We start from the raw sequence: 25,490 nt of genomic DNA, 5'->3' as shown, positions 1-25,490 counted from the left end.
TGGCCTGGTCTGGGCTGTTCCCTGTCTCGGTGCTTGTGCTCACCCACAGGGACTGTGTCCCAACAGAGGAATTGCCAAATTCCTCCATCAAAACCTCTCCCAGTACAAGATCTCATGCCCCTGAGTGGGTCCATGGGGCAGCCCTAGTTAGTCAACCTTCTATTCTAGCAGGAACAGTGGCCTTTCCTGACCGGCCCTCAGCCTTTCCAGTTCTTATTGTTGGGTACTACAACCCAGCCAATCTTGGTCCACATACATACACAGCTCACACATGGCTCAGCAGGGTCAGAACTAGCCCAGCCCATCCTACATATACCCTGGTTCTCATGAGCTCCAGTGGGCGCTGGAGTTCTGCCCAGTCTAGTAAACCCCATGCCCAGTCAGCATCCATGCCAAGGGAGACTGCAGCCATGTCAAAACCAGATTTCAGCCCCCCACTTCAGCCCTTGTGCTCAGCAGTGGGAATTACAAACCAATCAGGGCATCCCCTTAACTCCCCAACGAGGCCTGTTCCTAGCCACAAATCTTGCGTGTGCCAGTGGTTGCTCTAACCCAATGGTTGCATAGCCCCTCACCAGTCTTGGCCTTGCCCTCACCTGTCTTGGCCTTGCAGCCCGGATGTTGCAGCCTGGCCTTACCCAGCTTGCCCCCAGTCACAGCTCTTACTGGAAGGTGCTGGAACCTGGCCCTGCTCAGTCTGTTCCCAGCCCTTGCTCTTGCAAACTAGCAGGTATCGTAGCCTAGCCCAGAATGACCTATACCATAGCCTAGTTTCTGTACTTGCCAGTGGGCTATGATTTGCTCTTCCAGTCTGCTCCCTTCCAAAATCAGCCCACACACTTGCCGAAGGATAGAGCTACCTTACCTAGCGTGCCCAACACCCAGGCCTGGACCATGTGTTTCCCAGTGAGAGCTATGACCCACTAGGGAAGTTGCCCAGGCTCCTGAACTTGGTTCACTCCCAGACCCAGATTTCCCACATGCCAGCAGGTGCCAGGCCCCCATTCAGCATAGACTGCCCACTCCTTCCCAGCATGTATGAGCTGGTAATTGATGTGACCTGGCATGCTACATCAGGGTGCTACATCCTGTTTTAGGTTGAGCATCAGATGCTGCAGCCTGGACCTTTTCAGCTTTTCCCAGACCCAGTAACCATGAATTTTGACAGATACCATGGTCGCAACTAGCTCAGCCCCTCACTACCCCAACTCTTAAGCTAACCAGCAGGACTTGTGTTTCCACAGGATTAGGCCCACATATCCCCCACAGAATCTAGCCCCAGACCCGGTTCTCTTGCATGTTGGTTGGTGTCATGGCACTGGATAATCCGACACGTCCCCTGTTCTAACACTCACAGTGAGGTACTGGGTTCTAGCCCTGCCAGACAGGTCCCTAGCCTTAGCTTTTGTTTGGTCTAGCGTGTGGTGGTCAGCAGTGCTCTGTGCTAACAAGCCCAGCTCAGAACTCCCATGTGGGCTGGAGCATTGGTCTGACCCACAATGGTCTTCTGGTCTCTCCCCTTCAAACCACCAGGTCTCAGTCCTCTCGCTTACCTACATGTAGTGTGAACTGGTCATTGGGAGTCCTTCTGGAGTCATTCCTCACCTACATGTATGGCGCCTTTTTCCAGGGATGTCCCTCAGCAGTAATTCCTCACCTGAGCGTGAGTCTGTAGGTCATTGCTCTTCCTCACCTGTGCAATCCCCAAATCTCCCTGCAAATTCTCAACCTCATGCTTTCAGAGCACACAGTGGGTGACCTGAATGTTGTACCCAGTGCCACTGGCACCCAGGCTGCCCAACCTTAAACCACCCCTTCCTCAGCCACCAGCTGGGCAGGGGCAAAAAGACCCCAGCAGCCCCCTGAGGTTGTCCATGTCTTCTGAGGAGCATGTGGGCTCAAGGTGACTTCAGGCCAGACCCAGCCGGGAGCCACGTTCAAAGTTCAAGTACAAAGTTCATGTCCCTAAATTATTTACTGCATCATCCCCAGAGCAACTTGGGTGATTCCACTTTTTGTATGTAATATCTGACACAGAAATGTTGAATTGTTCTTGCTGTCGGGGAGCAATAGCAGCAAGGGAATATTCTTTGAATTCCAAGAGGGAAAAAATTGCACACCTCTGAGAAAGTCAGAGGAAATTAGACCAGAATGGTTCCCACTGAAACCAGCATGCTCCTAGAACTTGCAGAGAGACCAGCCATTTTCACTATGCAATCTCTGCCCCAGCCTTGCTCACAGTATCATTTCACAGCACTCAACTGTATTTTCTGTGTCTCTCCAATTCCATATTAAGCACACTGTGAAGGCTTTGGTTTAAAAGCCTCTGCATAAACCTAGGTCTATAAAACACCGTCATATAAACCCAGATTCTACTCTTGAGCAAGTTTACTCAGAAATAAAAATAGTGGCTTGGATTTATGTAGTGTATCACTTGCAAAGAACTCAGATAACTTCCACACATGATATGTCAGTTATTTTCAAATCATTTTCTTGGGTAGAGCAGATTTTCTGTGAAGGAATCGAGTCATAGAAAAATGTTAGGATTGTGTCAAGATTTCACAGCAAGTCAATGGAAGATGGATAGCAAAACCAGAACTTCTGTTTCCTTAGATTGCCAAACCATGTGTTTGCCAGACATATCACATCTGTGTGGTTAAGATACTTCCTTGACTTTAGCTAACTTGCAGCCAGCTCTAAAAGCATCAGTGTTTTTGCTCTGCCTGTCGATGCAATGGTCGCCGTTCAGTCAATATGTAGCAGCAGTGCGAAGCCACTGACTGGCAGCAGATTAAAAGCTCTGACTTAATCTACCTAGATGGCATGTGACTAATGGTAATAAGCATTAACGAAATGTACAAAAATGTTTTCAACTTTTATGATCACAACAGCGTGGTGATTATATCTATTCCATTGTTCAAAGGTTGTAAATACTCACATGGTTTATGTAAGTTTCAAAGGGTCATACACGATACAGATGGGGAGACAAGTCACATCAGATGTTCTTTATTGAACACTACCCACTATTTCTCAAAACACTGATGTGGCTGTCGAGCTCTGGAATAAAATAAAACCCAGTAGTCAAGCTTTCCTCTTATTATGGATTCCGTGTGCCATTGATTCAGCACCTGCAGTGTGGTGGGCACTGTGGAAGTGACTGGGGGAGAAGATGCTGACCCACACACAGATTCTACCCTTGAAAAGCTCCCAGCCTAACGGGGAAAATAGACACAATATTGGTTGTAATTTTGGAAGATTAGATGGGAGTAGTCTGGGTGGTGGAAACACGGAGGGATGTGTGTACCACTGTCGTGGAGAGAAGCCTTTCAGAAGGTTTCAGATCTCTCTTACCTCTGGGCAATATTTTGTGTGAAGGAGACAAATTATCAGCTGAGAAACCATAAACTGTATTTCTCTGCTACAAGAAATGGGGCCATGGATATCGATGTTTTTCTTCCCATTCAGGAACACGGGAGGTATGACCTGCTCAACATTAGCAAGTTTGTGCTGGGCTCTGCTACAGCTTGGGGTGTCTTGCATTGAAAATACTGAGGGTCAAGGTCAAAGCACGGTCATACATGTGCAATAATAATTCTGATTTACTCAGAAAGGAATTAAAGTTGTGTGGCAGTCCTTGACACTGTTCTGCTTCCTGTGCTTGCTGCTCGGTGCGGGTCGGGGCTCGGCATTGCACTAGGGCTCCACTGACACAGGTAGGAGGCGGGCACATTGACACCTGCAGTCTACAGTTTGGAGTCCGCAAACAATAGAATTTTTGGTGTAGGAGAACATGAAGACAATTTTGTTCCTCCTCACTAGATGAGGACCCACAAAGAAAATAGATTCACAGAGAACAGAAAGCAGATATTCTTTCCAGACGAAGAGAGAAAGGGAGACCAACCAGTTTTCATTGCATTTCTGCCTGAAGACATCCATTTTTCTCTCTTGAATGTCAAAGGAAAAACAAACAAGTAGGGAGTAGAGATGCCATTCTGTTTTATAATAGACATGCTCATGATATCGGTGACATGAACAGTAACAGTACAAGTAACTATCATTGGGCACCAAGAGCTGGCCTGAATGCCTCCATTGCAACCTGTGAAGGAAGGAATATTCTATTTTTATATTAATAAATCTTTTTAAAAAACTCGAATTCTTTTTTCTTGGAAAGGCAGATTTTTACAGAGAGAAGGAGAGACTGAGATAAAGGTCCCCCAAGATACTACTGAAGTTGCCTCAAGGGCTGGAGCGGAGCTGATCTGAAGCCAGGAGCTTCTTCTAAGTTTCCCAAGCGAGTGCAGGGTCCCAAGGCCTTGGGCTGCACTCCACTGCTTTCAGTGCCACAGGCAGGGAGCTGGATGAGAAGTGGAGCAGCCAGGGTACAAACTGGTGTCCATATGGGATCTTGGTGCATGCAAGACAAGGACTTGAGCCATTAGGCTACTGCGCTGGGCCTGGGAAGTGATATTCTTAATGATGTTTGCTTGAAATTGAGTCAGGTTTTATAGACAGTACCCTATTTCCGGAGCTGTGTGCATCACAGAGCTGTAAGTGGTTTAACGTCGAGTCAGATTCCCAACCATTGTTTTCTACTTGAGGACAGAGTTGTGAATAGCAAGGTCTTGGCACAAAGATCTTGCTTCAGAAGTTGGAATCCCAGTTATGGAAAGTGAGCTGCATAGTACAGAATGGGAGACAATAATAGATGACAGCCAACTCTATAAATGCTTTGAGATATTGAAAGTGGATAAAGTGAAACTCCAGGTGTTCTGAAGCTGGGATTTCAAGAACACACTTATGGACTGTTTGAAGCCATTCAGCATTTCCATGGACAGCAGAGAAACAGCTGTGGCTGACAGATCTCTTGGGCTCACCACTTTAGGGAACAGAACATCTCTGTTCAAATGAAAGCAGTTCATTGTCAGCAGAGCTCAAAGGCAGACCTGCAGGACAGAAATTGTCCAAGTCAGTGTCCAGCCCACACATTCCATTTATGTGCTAAAGAAGATGTTGCCCATTGGGACAAATTGGATTCAGAAATGTGTGAGAGTACTTCCTTGTTGTCTGACATTTAGGGTTTCAATGCCGTGATGAAGTCAGAACCATGGGGAAGAGTGTTAACCATGGACTAGAGTATGAGGAGGAACATGCTGATACAAGACCAGAGCTTGTACAATCCTAAGACAAAGGTGTTTGGGTTGGGAGATCATCCAGTTGTCCTAGAGTTGGGTTCACATGCTCTGCAAAAACAAAAAGAACAAACAAAACAAAAACAAAACAATGCAAGAGGCTGTTAGGATTGAGTTTCTTGAAAAGCAGCTGCCTGGAACTGGCGCAGTGACATATTGGGCTAATCCTTTGCCTGCAGTTCCAGCACCCCAAGGGTGCCAGTTTGAGTCCTAGCTGCTCCACTTGCAATGCAATTCTGCTTATGAACTGGGAAGGCAGTGGAAAGAATCTTCTGGATCCTGCGTTTGGATCAGCTCAGCTGTGGCTATTGTGACCATTTGTGGAGTAACCTAGTGATTGGGAGTAAACTAGTGCCTCTCTTCTCGCTGTAAAAATCAGCTTTTTTAAATGAAAATAAATAAATCTTGAAAAAGAAAAAAGGAAAAGCATCATGCTTTCTTTTAGAACGCAGGTATTAGCATTTTTTCTGGTGCTATAGATAAGAAATGTTGTGTTGCTCAATTTGTTATTTGGAACTGAAATAGAGATAACTTTTATAACAAGTGCTGTCAGGTTGATGAATTAGTAGTGACTGATTACAACAGGGGGGTATCAGAAGGACAGGCACTGTGCTGACCTCAAGGAGTTAGCCACAGGGGCTGTGGCCTTCAGAGGACCACCATGCACTCATCCATCCATCCAACCAACCATCCATCTAGCATACTGTATTAATTGCCCACTGTGCCTTACGTGTTAGCAAACAGGTAAGTGAATGCAGTGGTACCAGTGGTGACCAACCTTTGATCAGGGAGGACCAATATATGTGTGAAGGTTATTTTCAGAAGTGGGAAGTGTTTTTGGTCTTGTTTTTATAAATACTATTTTCACATAGGAAATGTTTTTATCTGCAACTGAACTTCTACATTCTCATCATTTTTTTTAATCCAAAAAGGGTTAAAGAGCAACAGTGTCAGAAAGGACCAGGCTAGTGGCTGAATCAGTGTGTGATGAATCAATGGAAATGGTTTCTTTTCCTCTCCTTGCCTGATGTAAACTACCAAACAGCGCAGTGTGGGGGCTGGATATTTTTCTATTGCAATAAGGTAAATCACAATAAACCCCCCCAACACACACACAAGCATAAAGGTCCTGGGTTGGTGATGACTCCATGCCTTGGAACAAATAATTCCAGAACAAGAGAAACAGTAAGTGCGGTTGCTAGTCAGGGGAGAAACCTGTGGCACATCCCTATGTAGCACAGACACCCAGTAGGTGCTAAGTATTTACTGAGGTAGAATAATTCTGCTCAAGTTGTCTTGGCACGTGATGGATGTGGGGAACTTGGAGCTGAGGAAACAGAAAGGAAGAACTCTTACTGGGTGTTGGTGGGATTGTTCAGCCAAAGCTTGTCCAGTGACAAGAAAGCTGGAATGTTTTCTTGGGCAATAGCTGTATATAAAGGATAGAGAGATGACAGGAAGGCTAAAAGAAAGTCATACAAGGCTAGTCTTCCCCAGTCCACAGAAAGCACTTAGAGAGACTGCAAGGGCGCCCATGCCATGCTGGGGGGTCAGGTGGTTTCCAATCACGGGGCTACATTCTGAGAAGTGGGATCTTTGCCTCTATCATCTGGGGCATGGGAAAGGGATTCTGGGTGCTAGGATTTATGGTTTTGTGAAATTTTGCCAATTTTATTATGAGCTTCTGCCCTTCTAAAAATAAGGGGTATTTATCACAGAAAACTTAGAAAATCTAAAGGAACTCAGAAAAATGAAAGTTAAGACAGCCATTGCTTGCTCCTTGCTTGACAGCTGCTTTCTGACTCCTGGCTCCCATTCCCAGACATGGCTTGCCAGGCGTATTAACCTTCCACCACCACCCCCAGCCCCGGGATGTCACCATTTCCATCTCAATGCCAATCTTTGGCTGTGACTGTGCTCAACAGTGCAGCCCAGACAGGATAAACACTGGAAAGTGAAGGGATTTGATGGGCCATAAAACAGCACATCCTGAGTAAACGAGTGATCTATTGCGTGTGACCATGACACCAAGAGGGACACACATAATTACAGCAGCAATCGAGGGTCCCGCAGGCCTGTGTGTTTGAAATCCACAGCTTTCCTATTGGCCAAGCTTTTCTTTTCTAAACAATCTACCACATGATTTGCTTAAGTGAGTTCTTTCCTGCCAGGAGTAGGTCAGGGTAGGTAGGTAGGGCTGTGAAATGTTTAAGAAGGAGGGGTCATTCCAGCCACATCCCCTGGTAATTTGCATATTGAGCGGTCAGTCAGGTGTCTGGGAGCTTACCTCGCCCACTGTATTACTGCAGTTCCTAGTTTGAGAGGGGACCAGAGTGTATTAGTTTGCCAGGGCTGCCCTAATAAATTCCCATAAAGATAGCAGCTCACAACAGAACAAATTTATCTCACAGCTCTGTAGGGCAGAAGTTCAGGTTAGCTCAACTTGGCTCTTTGCTCTGACTCTCATAAGGCCAAAATCAAGGTGTTGGCTCACTGGGATTTTAGCATGACAGATCTGCTTCCAAGCTCGTTCAGACTGGTGGCAGAATGCAGTTTCTCAGGGCTGGAGGAATGACGTGTCTTTCTCCTTGCTGACTGAAGGTGAGGGTCAGTCTTAGCTTCTCGAGGCTTCTAGTGAACTCTTACATGCAGGGCCAGTACTGGTTTGAGAGTCGTTCTCACACTTGTAAACTTTCCTAATTTCTCTTTCTCATCTGTCATCGGCTGCCTCTCTTCAACTCCATTGCAAGAGCAGATGAAATTCAGCGGCCCCACCCAGGTGCTCTACCATAATCTCCCTGTTTGAATGTCCATAACCTTTATTCTGTCTGCAGAGTCCCTTCTGTTAGCTGACAAGTTCTCGGGTTCACAGATATCGTTGTGTGTGTGTGTGTAGGGGGGGAGTTGTTGGCAGGGTTGGGGTGGGGAGAATGTGTAAACTCTGAGTGTGGTGACAGAGGTGAGTGGGTTCATGACGCGACCCCTCTCCTTCTATCTTTCTTCTCTTCTTTTGTGTTGATTCTTCTTGTTATCATTCTAATTGACCCTTGGCAGCTGTGTTAAAAGATGAAAATATTCATCTCCATTTAGAAGCATTTCTGCAATGTCCCTAGGGATCTTGCACCACAGGTTGGGAAACAAGGCTATAAAGCATCGGCTTATTTCATGTCAATTTTTGGAACAAAAAAAATTTGTCTGTGAAACACTCTCATGTTTTGTGGACCACGATCATGATGTACCTGTCTTTTCTGACGGGTCTCTTTCCTTGTAATCATTACATTCAATGGAGCATCATAATATTTTTACCTTTAGTGTTGGTGTCGGTGTCGACTTTGTTCATGGATCCTCCTGAGCTTTAGTTCAGATTTATTCCATCATTTGTACGTGAATGCTTGCCTGCCATCTTCATTTCTTAAACGGTGAAAAGCTATAGTGACAGTCGTGATTGGGGAGTGCCGACGCCGCAGAGTAGGCTGTCTTCACTCACTCAGATATGGGGCATACTGCACAGATTCCCCATTAGTGACAGTCGTGATTGGGGAGTGCCGACGCGGCAGAGTAGGCTGTCTTCACTCACTCAGATATGGGGCATACTGCACAGATTCCCCATTAGGCTGCACCGTGGCTCATTAAACTCTGTTGGTGAGAAAATTGGCCTTTGTTAAATATTTATGTTCTTTGTTAATGCGGAGTTTAGAATATTCCTGCTGTAAGTACCTTGGAAGAGCATTTTAAAGAGTAGACTCAAGTGCTAGCAGAAATAATGTCTAAAACATCTTCCACCTGGATGTATTGTATTTCAGCCATTCCCACCTTTTTTTGTTTGTTTTCTGCTTATTTTTTTTCTTCCATTAAGGGGAATCCTCACAGTCTTCTTGTGACCTTTTCCTATGTTAACTACTACTTACTATACACCTGGTTTTTAAGCAAATGATAAAAAGTAGGTTATTCTTAAAAAACATTGACCTATGCTTGAAGTCATGAAAAGGATGTTTTGTTTTGTATCCCCTAATGGAAGAAATAATTTCTCCCTCAAAGCACTTATATTTCAAAAAGAAAAAAAAAGAGCTTAGGCAAATATGAATACCAATGACAGAAATGTGATTTCAAAAACCTATTAGTGTGGCTAATGTGGAAGGAATAATATTTCTTAGGGAAGAGTTATTAGAAATCCTCTGCATGTATGCCAAAAGAATCTGTTTTAGTTATTGTGAGGCAGAAGATATTAAGATTTCGGGAGCCTTTCTCAGCAGGGTTCCGACAAGAGAATTAAGTTCTACAGAAAATGATTTGAGGGTCTGATTTTCTCATTTCTCTCAAGGACGATGCTGAGAAGTGTTCTCTGTGATGGACAGGAAGTTAGTTTATTTCATGCAGCAAATGTCTTAGGAGAGAGTTTCCAAGCTTTGTAGTAGTACAACCCTTTGTAACTTATCAAAGTTAGAAAGGACCTCCGACGAATCTTTGTCTATATGTGTTTTATATGCGTTGATATTTACTATATCAGAAAATTAAACAAGTCTTAAGACATACTTGGATTGATTTAAAACAATGATCATAAACTATGTTAATAACATTTTGAAGAAAAGTGTATTTTTCAAAGCAAAAAATTATTAAGAAGAATAACACTGTTCTACATTTTTGCAAAACTCTTTAATAAGGTACAATGAAGACAGCTAGATTCTCACAGCTGCTCCTGCATTCAATCTGTTGCTCTAATATCCATAATATGACCTCTGGAACATTCCACTGAACACAAATGAAAGAATAAGAATAAAAAACACATGAGATGTTTTCACTTTGACCTTGAGGATCTTCTGGGAGAGGCCTGGGCCACACTCCAAGACCACCATATTGGGGTCTGAAATCTGATTTCTCCCAAGAAATGCTGGGTGTGAAGGTTTGTCTGAGAGTGTTGGCATTACTACTATGAACTTGGCATCAAAACAACAAGTCACATGGAGGGGTCAAAATAAAATTGCATGTTTTAGGGTTACTTCATTTCTTTTTGTGCAGCAGTTATTTTAGAATGACCCCGAGGTAGGTATCACTTTCTCAATCTACAATTGTTTCTCTGATCTGGTTCAGAAGGCTTAGGTTCTCCTCACATATTTCTAGGAGTATGATGGGGACATCTGAATGGCAAAACCCATTGGTGCACTGTTTCAGCAGCTGAATCTTCAGTGAGAAGAAATGGATTCAAAAATGTTTTTCATATTCTAACCCATACCCTTATTGCATACATTTTTTTCTAAGTCTGACCCTAAAATCACCCTGTGTCCTAAGGCATTTGTAGCATGAAATGAATTAACTTACTTCCTGTCCATCACAGAGAACACTTGCTCAGCATCGTCCTTGAGAGAAATGAGAAAAACCGACCCTCAAATCATTCTCTGTAGAACTTAATTCTCTTATCGGATCCCTGCTGAGAGGGGCTCCCGAAATCTCACCCTAAACACACCTGAACTACAACCTCTATTTCAGAAAAGTGGGAAAAGTTGCAGAATAATGTCTTCCTCCATCCAAAGCAGAAGCACACATTTCTCACAAGATGGAAATGTACAAGTGCAGCCTCGTGTATAAGAATTCCACTGTTCTCTACCTGTCAGGCTCGACACAGATTCAGCTGCAGGAGCCTGAAATAGTTTTGATTCTCTGTGTGTCACACACAGGTGTCAGACATACTGATCTGCAACAAAAAAAAAAAAAAAAAAAAAAAAAAAAAAGCCACGGAGAGCACTCTCCAGGGAAGGCCAGCATTTTGACAAGGCTGAATGATGAACGACAGGGGTAGGAACTAGCGTGTCTTGTTGTCCATCGACCCAGGCACATCTTGTACTCAGTTGCTGAGAGCTGCCACATTACGATATCATTTGAAATTTAAATTCTTGGCAAAATACAAAGAAAATATAGATCAGAGAGCTGCTAATGGAGATTCCAGGGAAGGGGCTGTCACTAAATCGCTCTGAAGACTTGAAAGTTACTGAAAAGATGTCAAAAAGAGATCAGTTGAAAAGATGGCAGATTTTAAAAATACAAAACATCTTTTAAGAGTCAACATATTAAGGCCAGTGTGTGACATAGCAAGTTAAGCCATTGCCTACAAAGCAGGCATTCCTTATGGGCACTGGTTCAAGTCCCACCTGTTCTAGTTTTAGCCTACTACCCTGCTAATGTACTTGTAAAAGCATGGCCCAAATCCTCAGGCTCCTGATACTGAAACAGGAAGCACAAATGAAGCTCTTTTTAAAAATTATTTATTTTTATTGAAAAGGCATATATACAGAGAGAAGGATAGAAACAGAAAGATGTTCCATCTGTTGGTTCACTCTCCAACAGCCAGAGCTGAGTTAATCCAAAACCAGGAGCCAGGAGCTTCTTCTGGGTCTCCCGCATGGGTGCAGGGTCCCAAGACTGGGCCATCCTCTGCTGCTTTCCCAGGCCCCAAGTAGGAAGTTGGATGGAAAGTGGAGCAGCAGAATTAGAACAGGTGACCTTGTGGGATCCCAGTGAATGCAAGGTGGAAAATTTTAGCCAGTAGGCTACTGCGCTGGTCCTTAAATGAGGCTTCTGACTTTTAGTTTTTTTCCGTGGTCTAACCTCAATCATTGCAGGGGAATTTAAAGAGTCAACCAGTATATGGAAAAATCTCTCTCTCTCTTTCTCTGTGTAATTCTGTCTTTCAAACAAATACTATAAAAAAATAAGTCAATATGTTGAGATAGTGATGGGATTAGGAGCTCGTTTTCTGTGTTTTCTATTTCCTGATACATTTATTACCTTGGAGGTGAGAAAAAAATTAATTTTGATGCTGTGACAGGGTTGTAGCAGGGGACAAAAGTCTTGGTCTGATGAAGAAATTCAGCAGGATCTTACCATCTGAGTGTTAGGTTTTTGTTTGCTTTGTTACCCTGTATGTGACCTTGTCAATTGAAGCCTTCCATCTGTTCTTGCCAGCAGAAGTTCTGCCCATTTCCAGCCCTTCTCTCCTCATCTAATGCATGTTTCCCCTGATTCCAGGGTGATCCTACGTTATTGGAAAGACATCTCCTTTCTGTGCTTCCATTAGCCTCTGCTTCTTCCGATTGCCCAGGTCTTCTGCCTGTCTTTCCTCTGATCTATTAGTGCAAGCTGTAAGGTTACCCCTGGTTTCCATTCCCCATAGTAGCTGTTTTTTCTCTCTCCACCCCTTACCATCACCTTCTTAGAAGTGAGGTCAACACACTGACTCTTCCCTCCATCAATCCCCCATTATTTGGCATCTGAAACTGTTTTTTCAGGAATAGCCAATGATTCAGAGGCATTTCTTGGTTACCCGATTATGCTGCTCCTCCAACACCCTTAACTAGAAGGGTGTGTGTGTGTGCATGTGTGTGTATCTATTTGAATATAAGGTCACATATGCTCGTATCCTTAATTAACAATGTAGGGGGCAAAAGTAGATTTTTCTGCACCTGCAAAATCAGACAGGAAGAAGGTTGTAGAGAGGAGAATGAGCCGCAAGTCACAAGGGCAATGTTGGACCCTTCCCACAAAGGAATAATAAAGACAAAGTGGCCAATGCCACTTTGTAAGAAATTTAATTGGGTCTTCTCCCCTTCTTTCTGACCACAGAGTGTCTGGAATGTTCTCCCTCCTTCACAAGCAAGTTCATCTAACTAAACAGGCACTGCTCTTCAGTCCAGCCTTGGGCCAGGGTTGCTCTCAACAAAACAGCGAGGTGTGAGGTGTGGGTGGGACTGGCATGAGTATATCCACAGCTGATCCATGAGATGGTCTCCTGGGAAGGCGCCTCAGAGGGCATTGAACATTGTGTGTGAGATTGAGCCTTGCCAGGGAGTTAATGAGATGAGCGTTGTTAAAGCTCTGAGCTCAGCAGCAGAGTGGGTGACTAATTTCCTGACTCACCTATTCAACTCATTTGTGGGCCAGGAAAAAATATTCCCTCTTGTAGGGTACACTGCCTGCCTTTATTTCGAAGCTGTTCTATGTCTTCCCAGGGTAGACAGGAATGTACACAGTAATAGCTTTCTCTTTTGTGTGGGATATCATTTATGAAATGAAGTTCAGTTCTTTGTTTGAAGGCATCGTGGGAATGTCAGTAGTTTGGAACAAAACTGGATGTTCAAATAATAGCCTTTCGTCTCAAGAGCTCAGAGTTCTTGTTAGAAAAAAAATGCAGAATACATTCCCAAAAGGCAAAGTGAATGCTGGAGGAGGGGGGACAAGGAAAGAAGCCAAGAGTGTGCATCCCTCGCTGGTCCTGAACTTAGAGAGCCCCAAGGCACGCAGAAAGCTCAAAAGTACAAATAAACAGCTGTAGGGCCTGAAATGGGCTGACATAATATTCTAGCAATGAATCATTTTACTTTGAGTGTGTAGGGAGACAGGTATGCTGGCCCAGCTATTAAGATGCCTGTGTCCTACTCAAAGTACTTGTGTTGCATAGGCACTTCTGACTCAGGAGCCCGTCTTGTGCTAAGGCATACCCTGGGAAGCAAAGGTGATGGCTCCAAGAATCGGATTGCTGCCATTCATTCACCTGGGAGGTCAGAGTGAGGTTCCTGACTCCCAACTTACTCCTCAGCCCAGCCTTGCTTTTGCAAGTATTTGTGGAATGAGCACTAGATGGCAGATGGGGGACTCGTCTCTCTCTCTCATATCCAATGTCTCTCTACCTTTTAACTAAATAAATATTTTCAAAAAATTAACTTTACTTTCATTTCTCAAGATGGTAACAAAGGGGAACACTTTACTACCTAAAGCTCCCAATTGGATCTTTTTCTTTTGGGTAGCTATAAGGTCTTCAAGTTTGTCCCTTTTTCTTTTTCATTTTATTTTAAGTCCTGTGGGGGCAGGGGCAGAAAATGAGAGGGAGAGAGAGAAGAAGCACTTTCAAATGTCTACAGCATTCAGTGTTCAGCTCAAAGCTGATTCTGAATCTTCGTGCAGGCTCCCACGGGGGTGGCAGGGACCCAAGTTCCTGGGTCACCATCTGCTGTCTCCCAGGGTTCACATGAGCAGGAGGGTGGAATACAAACGAGAGAACCAGTACTGGAACTCAGGAATGTGCATACGGGGTGTAGGTGTTCCCAGTGGCAACTCAAGTCATGGCACCCGACATCCCCACTTCCACCAGAGAGGCGATGTCTTGACTCTATCCAGAAAGGAGAAAGAGTTCAGGAATTTCTCACATAGTTCCCACCCCTTGGATGTGAAAGCCAGGGGTTGTATCAGAAATGAACAGCCACATGCTAGCAGAAGAGATCTTTGCCATTTTACCTCTTAGGATTAATAAGACCTATTTAGCCAGAACAATAAAATTGATTCTATGTCTGATAGAATGGGATCTGGCCAATTGTCCTGCCTATTCAGGGTTCTTTCTTTCTTTTTTTCTTTCTTCTTTCCTTCCTTCCTTCCTTCCTTCCTTCCTTCCTTCCTTCCTTTCTTATTCTCACAGTAGCTTCTTTTTAAAAGATTCGCGTTTCTATTTGACAAGCTACTATATATTTATGAGGCATTCAATGTGATGTATTAAATATATTTGTACGTTGCAGACTGGATAAATCAAGCTAGTTAACATATCCATTATCTCACAAACTTATTTATTTGTAGTCAGAACCACTCAAACCAATGCTTAGCAATTTTCAAAATGTATATGATTATTAATTATTGCCACCATTTTGTACAACAGGCCAAACCCCCGTCATTCCTTGCTGCCCTCGAGCACCCAACCCACCTAGTTCCCACTTCCAGGGTCTTGGTGGGCAGAAGTCGCTGTCTATACTACTCTACCTTCATCAATGGGAGCACTTACTCACTTCCCCTTGAAAGGTTTGCTGTGCTGTGGCCTCCACACTAGGGGTATGAAAAACACACACATGATGAGAAGCAATGAACAGTGTCTGATCCAGCAGAACCCCAGGCTGAGGATGTTGAACCATCCTGGGGCAACTCAGCTACCACAGAGACCTCTGGGAAAGCCTCCAGTCACATGTTCCGTCTGGCCCTTTGCCCTGCTGCCCGAACTCCATTTTCCAAATAGAAATGGATGGAGCCAGTCTTATTCCAAAATCCCCTCCCTGAATTCCCAAGGTGGCAAAATATGCTCCAAGCTTCTTGATCCTGCTTGCAAAACTTAATCTCAACTTGCCTTTCCAGCTTTTTCTTTTTCTTCTATTTTTCTTGTAGCATTCTTTCACTCAGTGCAGTTAGTAACTTCACAATCTGTGAAACAGGAGAAAACAGGATAGAAATGACAACCCCCACATTGCCTTAACACTTTTCCATCAGGATTATTTTCAACTACCCTCTTTCCCCTTGGCAATCAGTTCAATGGATCATTTTCTCAATGATTGCTGTTCACACTTTGCATAACTTTCAGATATCAAGATGCTGAGTAGTTTTGATGAACACAGATAATCACTGTGTGATTATTTACTGTATTCATGAAGGCTCCTAAACATACAAGGCAGTGAGTCAGCATGCAGCAGGCTGTGAGGAGCAGGCTCTAGGGTCTTCCTCTTAGAATCATCGCCTCTGTCTTCATCCATGAGTGGGAAGTTGGGGGCGGATGAAAGCCAGATGCTGACTACATTTTTCTTACAGGAATACGCTACTTTAGCAACCTTCATTCCTTCAGTCAGCCATGCATCAAACAGTTGGCCAAATCTCATGTGTTGTAAAGAGGAGACCTGTGCTCAGGGATTCCCAGTTTCTCCTTTGATGGGTTTGAGGATTTGATCTAAACACTGACACCGTAAAGGAATAAGCCAGTTCTCTGCTGGGGAAGCCAGGCGATTGAGTTCGGGGACACTTGAGGAATTCTTAAACAATGAGGGATCTATTTATAATGGGCCTTTGTTGACTCCTTATGAATATACTATTTGTAAGTACATTTGGGATATTCTGTAAGAATTAGGACTTTTTTTTTTTTTTACTAAGTATCTGGTAAAAAAAAAAACTGTGTGTGAACACTGGAAGGGGATATTGCTGTGTATTTAAGAAACTGGGAATTATAGCAGTTGGACAAGAAGGAAATTCCTGCCTTAATAGAAGGAATCAAAAAGCAAAGGCAATACAGAAAGTGTATGGTGCCTTTGGGAATTATGGCAGATTTTCTGTGGCATGAAAAAGGCAGCAAAGAGGGGGCAGGGAGGGATGCTGTCGGAAGGTAAGTCAAGCGCAAATCCTAGAAAACTTGGACCAAGGAGCTCATGCTTTCCCTAGAAGCAGGGCATGGCTCCGGCCATGCTCTAATCACAGGAGAAGTACGACCAGAAGATTTTTGAATCAAGGTTGAGTGTTGTTAGAGGTGATGGGTTTGAGAAAAGGAACCCTCAAGTAGTGCTTTTACTAGGTGGCTCCAACCCAGGAAAACCCCATTAACTATGCCTTTGTGTGTGTGTGTTTCCCCAGTGACGGTGCTGGCCATCTTCCATGAACTGCACGTCGACCCAGACCTGTACACACTCCTGTTTGGGGAGAGCGTGTTGAATGATGCTGTGGCCATCGTCCTCACCTAGTAAGTACCAGAACTTCAACTGTGTTCCTTGCACCAAGTGCGTCATGCCTTCACTTGGACATCATTTTCGATGGCGTTAATGGTATCTTTCCTCTGTGTCAGAGATATGGGCAATTACTAGCTTTTAAGGAATTGCTATCACAGAAAACCTCCAATAATAGGCACAATTCATTAGGCACCTAATTTCTAATACTGCTAATGCTTTTTTTTCCATTTCCAGCTTATTACAAGACACTACCCAGAGGGTAACATAATTCTTCTCATTGTATATTTTTAACTGATGCTCTCAAGCTTTCTCAAAACACAGAGAAATGAGCTTTGTTCATTTCAAGTCAATATCAGGTAATTTTTTCCCCTGTACAAGTCATTTTCCAGATAATAGACTGAGAGAAATCCTCATGCTTATAGTGAGTTTGGCAGCCTGGAATAGGAAGCTATGAGTCAGAATCCTCTTTTTATTTCTCAGTGCAAATGAAATACTATGTAGGAAGGCCCAAATCTTTAAGCCATCCCATGACAAATGAAATTGATGGTGCTTCAAGAACCAATATAATTTCCCTTCATGCTGAAAGAGTTTTCTTTTGGGAATGAGAACCGGTTCTCTTCCCTCACCTCTGCCTTAGACATTTAGCATTTATATCCAATCAATGCCACACCGGTGGCTTTCGCTATGTCAAAGGGCTCTTCTTGGTTTTAGATGAAGATCAGCATTTTGGGCAGGTGTCAGGTAGCCTCAAGGAAAGTAATGGTCTGGTAATTTAATGGGACTACAGGATTCTATTTTGGGTGTTAATTACATGAAATGCAATTGAGATAGATTGTGAAATAACAAAGGAGTTTTAAAAGTCATATCACACAGAGGGACGTGGAGAACAACCAGGCAGTCCGCCTTCCTTTTTTTTTTTTTTTGTTTTTACATTGAGCAGGCATTTCTGAAGGCTACCATCCCAGATTTGCCATTGATCTCAGCAACTTTCAAGTGAGAGTCTCCAAATGTGTGGTATTTCACCTGGCTACAGAAGAGCATCTAGAGTTAAAGGAAAACATCAGTGAGTCAAATTAAGAGCAAGAGTTGTGGATAGATTCACAAATGCTAAAAGATACTTTTCAAGAAACACCAAGAATGATGAATTAGAACATCAGGAAAACTTGTCCGAGAAATATTAGCATTAAAGGAGCACTGAGACTAAATTAAAAATAAAAAATCTGCTGAATCTTACATTTTTACTTCTTGAGCTTCCGGGTTGTAAAAGGCCAGGCAAAGCAAAACCACTGAAATGCAAATGAGTGACTTGTGCAGCTTCAACCGAAGGCAGGACTGGCCTTTCTCCCTTCAGCGGCAACATTCACAGTAGTTTCCCACTGAAAATACCATGAGAAGGAGGGTTGATACCATTGAGTATAAACCTAGAGAGCTTTTGAAACAATTCACTTTGTGTCTGTTCCAGTCAGTACATGGTCCTTACTGCTGTGCCTCTCCTAGTTTACTGCTCCCATCTTAGAAATGTCTTCATCAGAAATCTGTTTCATAATCCAACCAGATCTCTTCATTTCCGGTCATGAGACAATATACTATGCTAACTGAAATCTGGAATTCCCAAGCTTTGGCTGTTCTAGTATTGTGCACAGTGACCCCAACAAGTTCTAATTTAAAATGGAGATCACGCTTACAAAGAATTTGGACTCCCGAGGGCCCACACAGGTTCTTGGTTTCACCTGGTGCACCGGAGTGCCACCATCAGCTTATTGAGCCATATGTACCTACGATGTCTTAGGTCTGGACTGTCTGCCAAGCTCCACGTCACTTAGTACTTCTCCCATGCACAAGTACCTCTGTGTTGTTGCCTCACTGATTATTGTAGCTCACTCACTTCTAACCCTTTGTTTATAGCACGCATAACCCTTTCCTGTCCTCGCTGCCCCATCCCTGCGCTCTCTTCCCATTATGTCCTAATGCCCTTAGGAAAGACCAGTGGATGTGTCACTTAGATTTGTTTTTTCACTTTTTGGAGTGAAAGCTCACATACTTGTCTTTCACTTTTCTTTCTTTTTACACCAAACCTGACAGGTGGTATCTCCATGTTTTTGCCAAAAGCTCACTCCATAATCTGGCTCCAGCCAATGAAGATGTTAAATTCTTAACTGTGCTTTGTGCTTGGGAGGCAGTGTTACGTGTGCCTCCATCCCATTCCTCCCAGCACAGCACAGCACACACACAGAGTTTACACATGTGTTTGACTTCCTAGATAGTAACGTTCTGAAAGTAAACAACAAAGGAAACGTTCTTTGGATTATTCCCTTTCATAGTTGCATCTTTTTCTACAATTTTGAAGTTGAAGAATAGTGAGGAAATAACCAGGTGGAGATAACGAGCTATGCATTTTGATGTGAAATGAGATGTAGAGTGGTCTCATGTATCCATGCAGGACATGTTCCAAACCCCATGGCATGCCTGAAATGATAGCTCAGAAGAAATCCCAGATTAAAACTGCTTTTTTTCTATCTGAGGGTAATATGAAAATTTGTGGAGGAAATGGAATTATTTGATGCTTATTTTCTTGCAATTTTTTGCATCCTTGTACTATTTTCATAATGCATTATATATTATGAACTTTTGAAGACCATTCATATATAGAGAGAATCTCATTTATAGGTTAAGCACAGTAAATATGTAACAACAGCTATAATCAAATGGAACTATTAGAGTAAGATAGGAGTTAAGTGAAACTTTCAAACAGTTTATTTCTAGAATTTTTCTATTTAATACTTTGGGACGACTGTTCATCTTGGGCAACTGACAGTGCAGAAAGACAAACCCCAGATTGTGGGGGAAACCACAAAAAACAAAACAAAACAAACAAACAAAACCATTGGCATTTGGGCTTTTGGCAATGCTTCTGGAAGAGCCCCTTTGGAAGGCCACATATTTCCTTTACTGTCTCCCACCAGGAACCTCCTCCTCTGCAGTCCTAATGCTTTTACATTTTTAGGGATTAGTATTGTGATAATTCTATGCTCTAGAATTTGGCCACATTTTAACTTAAAGCAACCGCTATGAGAAGCACATTGTTAGTTACAATGCTGTTTCCTAGGCTAAAGGTATTCTGAGTTGAATTCCAGGAGCACAGCCTGTGTATATATACACACCATGTGCCCATGTTTAAAATGACTGAGTTGGTTACTCTAAAGTAATACTACTTTCACACTAGAGTTTTGACATTAGCTTGTCTGTGATCCAAACTATTATTTGTAGTATATACGAAATGTCTTCCCACACATGGATACAGTGGTTTACACATCAATTCTGTCCTATGTGTTAGTTTTTCTATGGGTTCTAGGCTGTGAAGGAAGACAAGACACATTGATGAGCTCTTATGGGTGTGTGTTTTGAATCCTGAACAAAGGCATTTATTTTGGAAGCAGCACTGTAGAATGGAAAGAAACCGAGGTTGAAAGTCAAAAGTTCTGGTGTCAGGATTGACATTAAGTCGCAGTACAATTATTATAGTTGACAAGAGACCAAACCAAACTGAAGTGAACAAAAATGGAATATGTGTTACCCGACTGAACTGAACAGCAGAAATATATATGGCGTAGGAAGAGACCTAGTGTGATGAGGGAATTCTTCCTTTCCTCCCTCACCTGCTTCTTTGGTGAATTCTCTTCTGATTGTAAGATGGCTGCCAGCATCTCTCAAGGCCATCTTCTCCTGTAGGAACACTGAGCAAAAATCTTTGTCCGACTATCCCTAGCCTGTCACCCCCTATTGATTTGGATGCGCTTGTTTTATACCCATCTGGAATTAACCACCATGGAGGTGGCTCAGGCTTTAGCCCCAGGCTCCGATGAGTTCAAGGGTATGCTAAGCTGCCCTTCTCAACACATGAGCTGAGATAGGGGAAGGCAAAGTTATATCTGGGATAATAGTTCCGTGAGAAAGGAGAAGTGATGGCCAGGCAGAAACCCAGCAAAGCAAAACCTTCATGAACACTACAGTGATTTGATGTAACTACATGTTTTCTATGCTTTTCACCTATGAAATGTAAGCATTTCAGAGCTATTAATAAAGCTCTACAGTTGTAAATTCTTTGTAATCTCTATAATACATGTGGTCTGTGCTATATAAATTTAAATATAATTTATGTCGGTATGTCTCATTCCTCTTACACAGGTCTCTTTGGTTTCATTAAAAGGACTGAAGTCAAACCTGCCTTTCCTTCAGCATTCCTTCATAAATATGGCATTTAATGACCTAAAGAATCTAGAGAACAATCATTTTCACATGTGATTTCCTCCTTTAGGAATGAATCATTTAGTTAAGAATAGTTCTGCAGTCAATTAAGTCAAGAAATAGCATTTGAAGTGTATTATTTGAAATTATAAAGGTACTCCCAAGCAAAATTGGTACCACTCAAGTTAATTAGGTGTGAGGAGACAGAAAGAAGTAAATTAGCCAAAATCCCTTATGTGTCATGTAAGGAAATCAATAGATTCTGTGTAGAGTTCATAAATCAAGAACTGGAGGTGTATGCAGGCCAAAATTAATGAGAAACCGAGAGAAATATTTTTTTCACAAACTCATTCATTAGTTAATGACATTTATAACCCACCTGATGACTTGCTAGTGTCCTTAATACAGCATGTTTACTGTTTCTGTTGTCCGGCATGAGTTTCTGAATCTCTCTATGGCTTCACTGCTTTATCTGTAAGGTAGGACACCCCACTTGTCTCACTGCATGGAATTATACATCAAACACCTAGACCTAACTTGGGCCCATAGCTCTAAGTGAAAGTTCAATGCGAGCTGCTGTTACTGCTCTCACCTGCTAAGATAAATAGCAAAAGAGAAGTATAATAGAAAACAATGGGGGAAAGATATACACAGGCAATGGATAAAAGCAGCAGCACAAATGGCAGTGTCCACGCGGGAACTTCAACTTCATTAGTCACGAAAGAAAGTAAACCCAAAAGTGAAGTATCACTTTTTAATTTGGCAGATTTCATAACTCAGAGAAGCGTAATCGTTCTTAGAATAATGCAAGGTTTGGAAAGCAGAAGCACTGTAGCGTGACTATTGGAAGAGTTAACGTGCTCAACTGCTACAAAAACAACTTAGCAATTCTGTATTCACTGCGAGTCTCTAGGATTTTATCCAGTAATTATTTTTCTTGAAATGTTTACTAAGAAGTAATTAAGAACAGCAGTATCTCTGTGAAGTTGAGTACATTGATCTGAACAAGACATGTGCACAGTGATTATTCATTAGTTGAGTAAATTGTAATACAATACAAGCATGGACACATATGTGGTCATTTTAAAAAGATTATGAAATACCAATGTGAAATGGTAGTACCTTTGGCTACATCCACCATACTATAATACATTTAAATAGCAAAATGTGAAGCTTGCAACTGTACGAAGAACTATACTACGGTGATAACATGTGGAAAATGCTGAGAGGGGAAGATGGGGTGGAGGATAGGGCAGGGAAGGGAGGAATCCCTGTAGCTACAAAACTGTAGCTGGAAAACCAGAGAAATTTAATTTTTTTTTTCAAAAATCACTAAAAGTGGCACTAAAAAGAGAGCAAAAAAAAAAGTTTCCAGCTAAGTAAAAATATATTATTTTTATTTTAACTAAAATGTATGTATAACTTATGGTATTTATGTTTAATAACTATTAAGAAAATTTGTAAGTCTAATTTGGTTTTAAAAATCAGTCAAATTTATGTGTGTTTATGAAGAGACTGCAAAAGGGTCATAGAAAATGGGCTTAAAAGAGCTAAAAAAATGAGTTATGGTGCACAAATTCTGCCAACTCCATGAATATGATGGGTCTTCAGCAAGTATGTGGCAGCTGTAGTCACTTAAAAATGGCAGAGTTTTCTAAATTTCTGTACCAAAGATAATTTGTATCTTAGCTTTTCCATGAACTTTTCAAAGTCCCTTCACACACATAGCTATAATATAGTGTTATGTATTACTATGACAATGCATTAAAGATGATTAGATATTTATTGTATACATTTTATATAAAATATACATATAATTCATATATTTTTTCAAACTGATATGTGAAATCCGGGGTTTCTGTTTTCTTCTTCTGGAATCTATACATACATATTCTATAACAAATTTATTTCATTATATATAATCAGATACATAATATATATTACGTAGTTACATAATATACATATTATATAATTATATAAGATATATATAGCATACATATTATATATGCACATTATATATTATATAGCATACCATACATATTACATATACATTATATGTATAGTATACATGCATCACATATGGTTTTATATTATATATTATAGTATGTGCACATATATTATGTATATATATTATATATTATATATGTACACATATGTTATATATTATCTAACACATAATATATATTATATATTATATGATATGTGCATTATATATTATATTATATGCATTATATTATTATATAATATATTATAGATACTTCATATTATAATATTTATAATATAATATAATATAATATAATATAATATAATATAATATAATATATATGATGAAATAAATTTGTTATGGTCAATTCAGGCCCAAAGAGTGCTCATTCACATACATATTAATTGACAACCTTCGTTTAAATGCAGATTTCACAGAGTGACAAGTATGAGTTGTTTCTCTACCTGTCAAAGAGAAAAATGGTAGGGAGGTGTGGTAGTGAAAGAGTGATTGATACAAGATTTTGGCTAGAGAGAAGGAAGAAGTTCTGGCATTTTATTGCACATTATAGTCACTATAGATAATATTAATGTACTGTATATTTTTCTATTTTAAAAAAACTAGAAGATAGGATTTGGAATGTCTTTACTATAAAGAAATGTAACATTCTTGAAAGAATGAATGTATTTACCCTGATTGGATATCATGCAACATGTATATAAATAATGAAAAGTCACATAGTACCCCATAAATAGATACATTTTTGAATTTTTGTTAAAGTTTTATTTCAAAGTTAAAAGAGAATGTCAGGATTTGTTCAGCCATTTTTTCTGTCCAGCAGAAATATCACTAGTATTGTACTAAGATATCTATTTTTGAAATAATTGCACAGTGCACAAATGCGTCCAGATAGAGTGAGTACCTCATTAAGGAGCTGGCTCTTGGATGACAATTAACACATAGTGGGTCCTTTATGGTATGTGATACGGTTCAATAACAGAGAGGACTATGGCACACGTGTCCCTCTTTTCAAAAGAGAATATTGTGCGGCTTAATTCTTACTAGAAAATGTCACTTAAAGTGTGACGCCAATGAATGTGTGATACGTATAGTGAGTGACATTTTGAAAACCCACATTTCTTGCAGCTCAGGCACCTTAAGAGAAATTTAACACGGAAAGGCGTGGGATAGCTTGCGAAACCTATTTAGTACGAGGAGCCCCGAGATAGCATCCAGCCATTGTATCCAGACGGACCGTGTGAGGATTGATTTGTGGCAGACATCCTGCTCAATGTTGCTGGCATGGATTGGATGGGTAATAATCACCCTCCTCACGGAAACAGGCGTGCAATGACTGTGATGCAACGAAACCTTGCTCTAAAATAGTTTCAAAAATAGCTCTGTGGGTTTTTGTTACAGAAATACATCCCTAAGGAAATCTCATCATTTTTCTTGGTAGTGCAATCTTTAAACAGACAGCAAGCTCCCTGCAGGCGAGTTACAAGTCTTCCCCAGCCCCCGCCACCTGCAGCTCATGACCTGGTAGATTCTCCAGCGGTTACTGAGTGAGGGAGAGTGAGGGAGTGAACCGACCCTTTCAGCTGTGTGGTTGGGGACTTGTGTGGTCCTCTCATCAAAACTGAATCCAGAGGATGGATGTTTCATAGTCTTCGTGCTGTTTCTTCTAATTCTTTGAAAAATCCTGTAAGTTATCCTCACTAGCTCTATTTCCTATTCCATCTGACCCCTGGTTGTATACGCAGAGGTGATCGGAAGGGGTCTGTTTTTGATGAGAATAAACCTAAACTGTTATCACAACCACACATTGTAACAGCCCTCATGAATCTGCCTAACTTTAAAAACAAGTTTCTTCTATCTTGACACATCTTTCTGAAGGTAATCCACTTTGATAATTTCCTTGGCAACTGATAATCAGCATGAAACTCATTTATTCTGATGCCTGTCCTGATACTGGTGTGATACATAATTTAAAAAGAGAAAGTATGACCGTTTTTACTTAAGGACTCTTCCAGTCGTCAGTATCATGCTGTCTTCATTTTACAGACACCAGGTGGCGCCACATGGCAGAAGTAGAAAGGTCATCTGGGCTGTTTTAAAGAAGCTGGGATGCAAGGCTTGGTGTCAGGACTAGCTGTGTGAAGTCTCACACCCTGCCTGCTCCTGCTGTCTTGCTTGGTTTTGCTCATTTCTGATCCCTGGTTCCTGTGTCCTGACTTGGACTCTGGCATCCCCCATACCTTATCTCACGTTGCTGGGCCTTCACCTTGACTCCATGCTATGACTCTATCCCTGTCTCACACATCAGATGTCATGTCCACATGCTTCCTCAGAACTCAGGCTTGTGACTTAGAAATACTTTGCTCGTGTCAAGCCGTGTGTGATGAATTGGCCTACCAAAAATAGATAAAGGAAATAAATCCACAGTGAAGGTTTGGTATCTCAGGCCCCACTGTATTTTAATTTTATTGGTGAATAAGTCAGTTCTAAGTGACAGGAACTCAATTCAAATTAGCTTGACCAACAATAATTCATCAACCTATT

At 41.7% G+C, this 25,490-nt stretch overlaps 1 protein-coding gene across 1 annotated transcript in view; it reads left to right on the top strand.

The window, feature by feature from the left end:
• SLC9A9 (solute carrier family 9 member A9) overlaps nt 1-25,490 on the top strand; it is a 574,162-nt gene that overhangs the window by 155,797 nt on the left and 392,875 nt on the right. The window contains exon 6 of the mRNA XM_004597757.3: nt 16,608-16,713. Within this exon, the coding sequence (XP_004597814.2) occupies nt 16,608-16,713 (106 nt within the window). The remainder of the gene's footprint in view (nt 1-16,607; nt 16,714-25,490) is intronic.

The sequence above is a fragment of the Ochotona princeps genome, chromosome 3, assembly GCF_030435755.1.
Source record: "Ochotona princeps isolate mOchPri1 chromosome 3, mOchPri1.hap1, whole genome shotgun sequence".
In the NCBI taxonomy this organism is placed as follows: domain Eukaryota; kingdom Metazoa; phylum Chordata; class Mammalia; order Lagomorpha; family Ochotonidae; genus Ochotona; species Ochotona princeps.
Note: the sequence above shows the minus strand (reverse complement) of the source record. Positions and strands in the feature narration are given on the sequence as shown.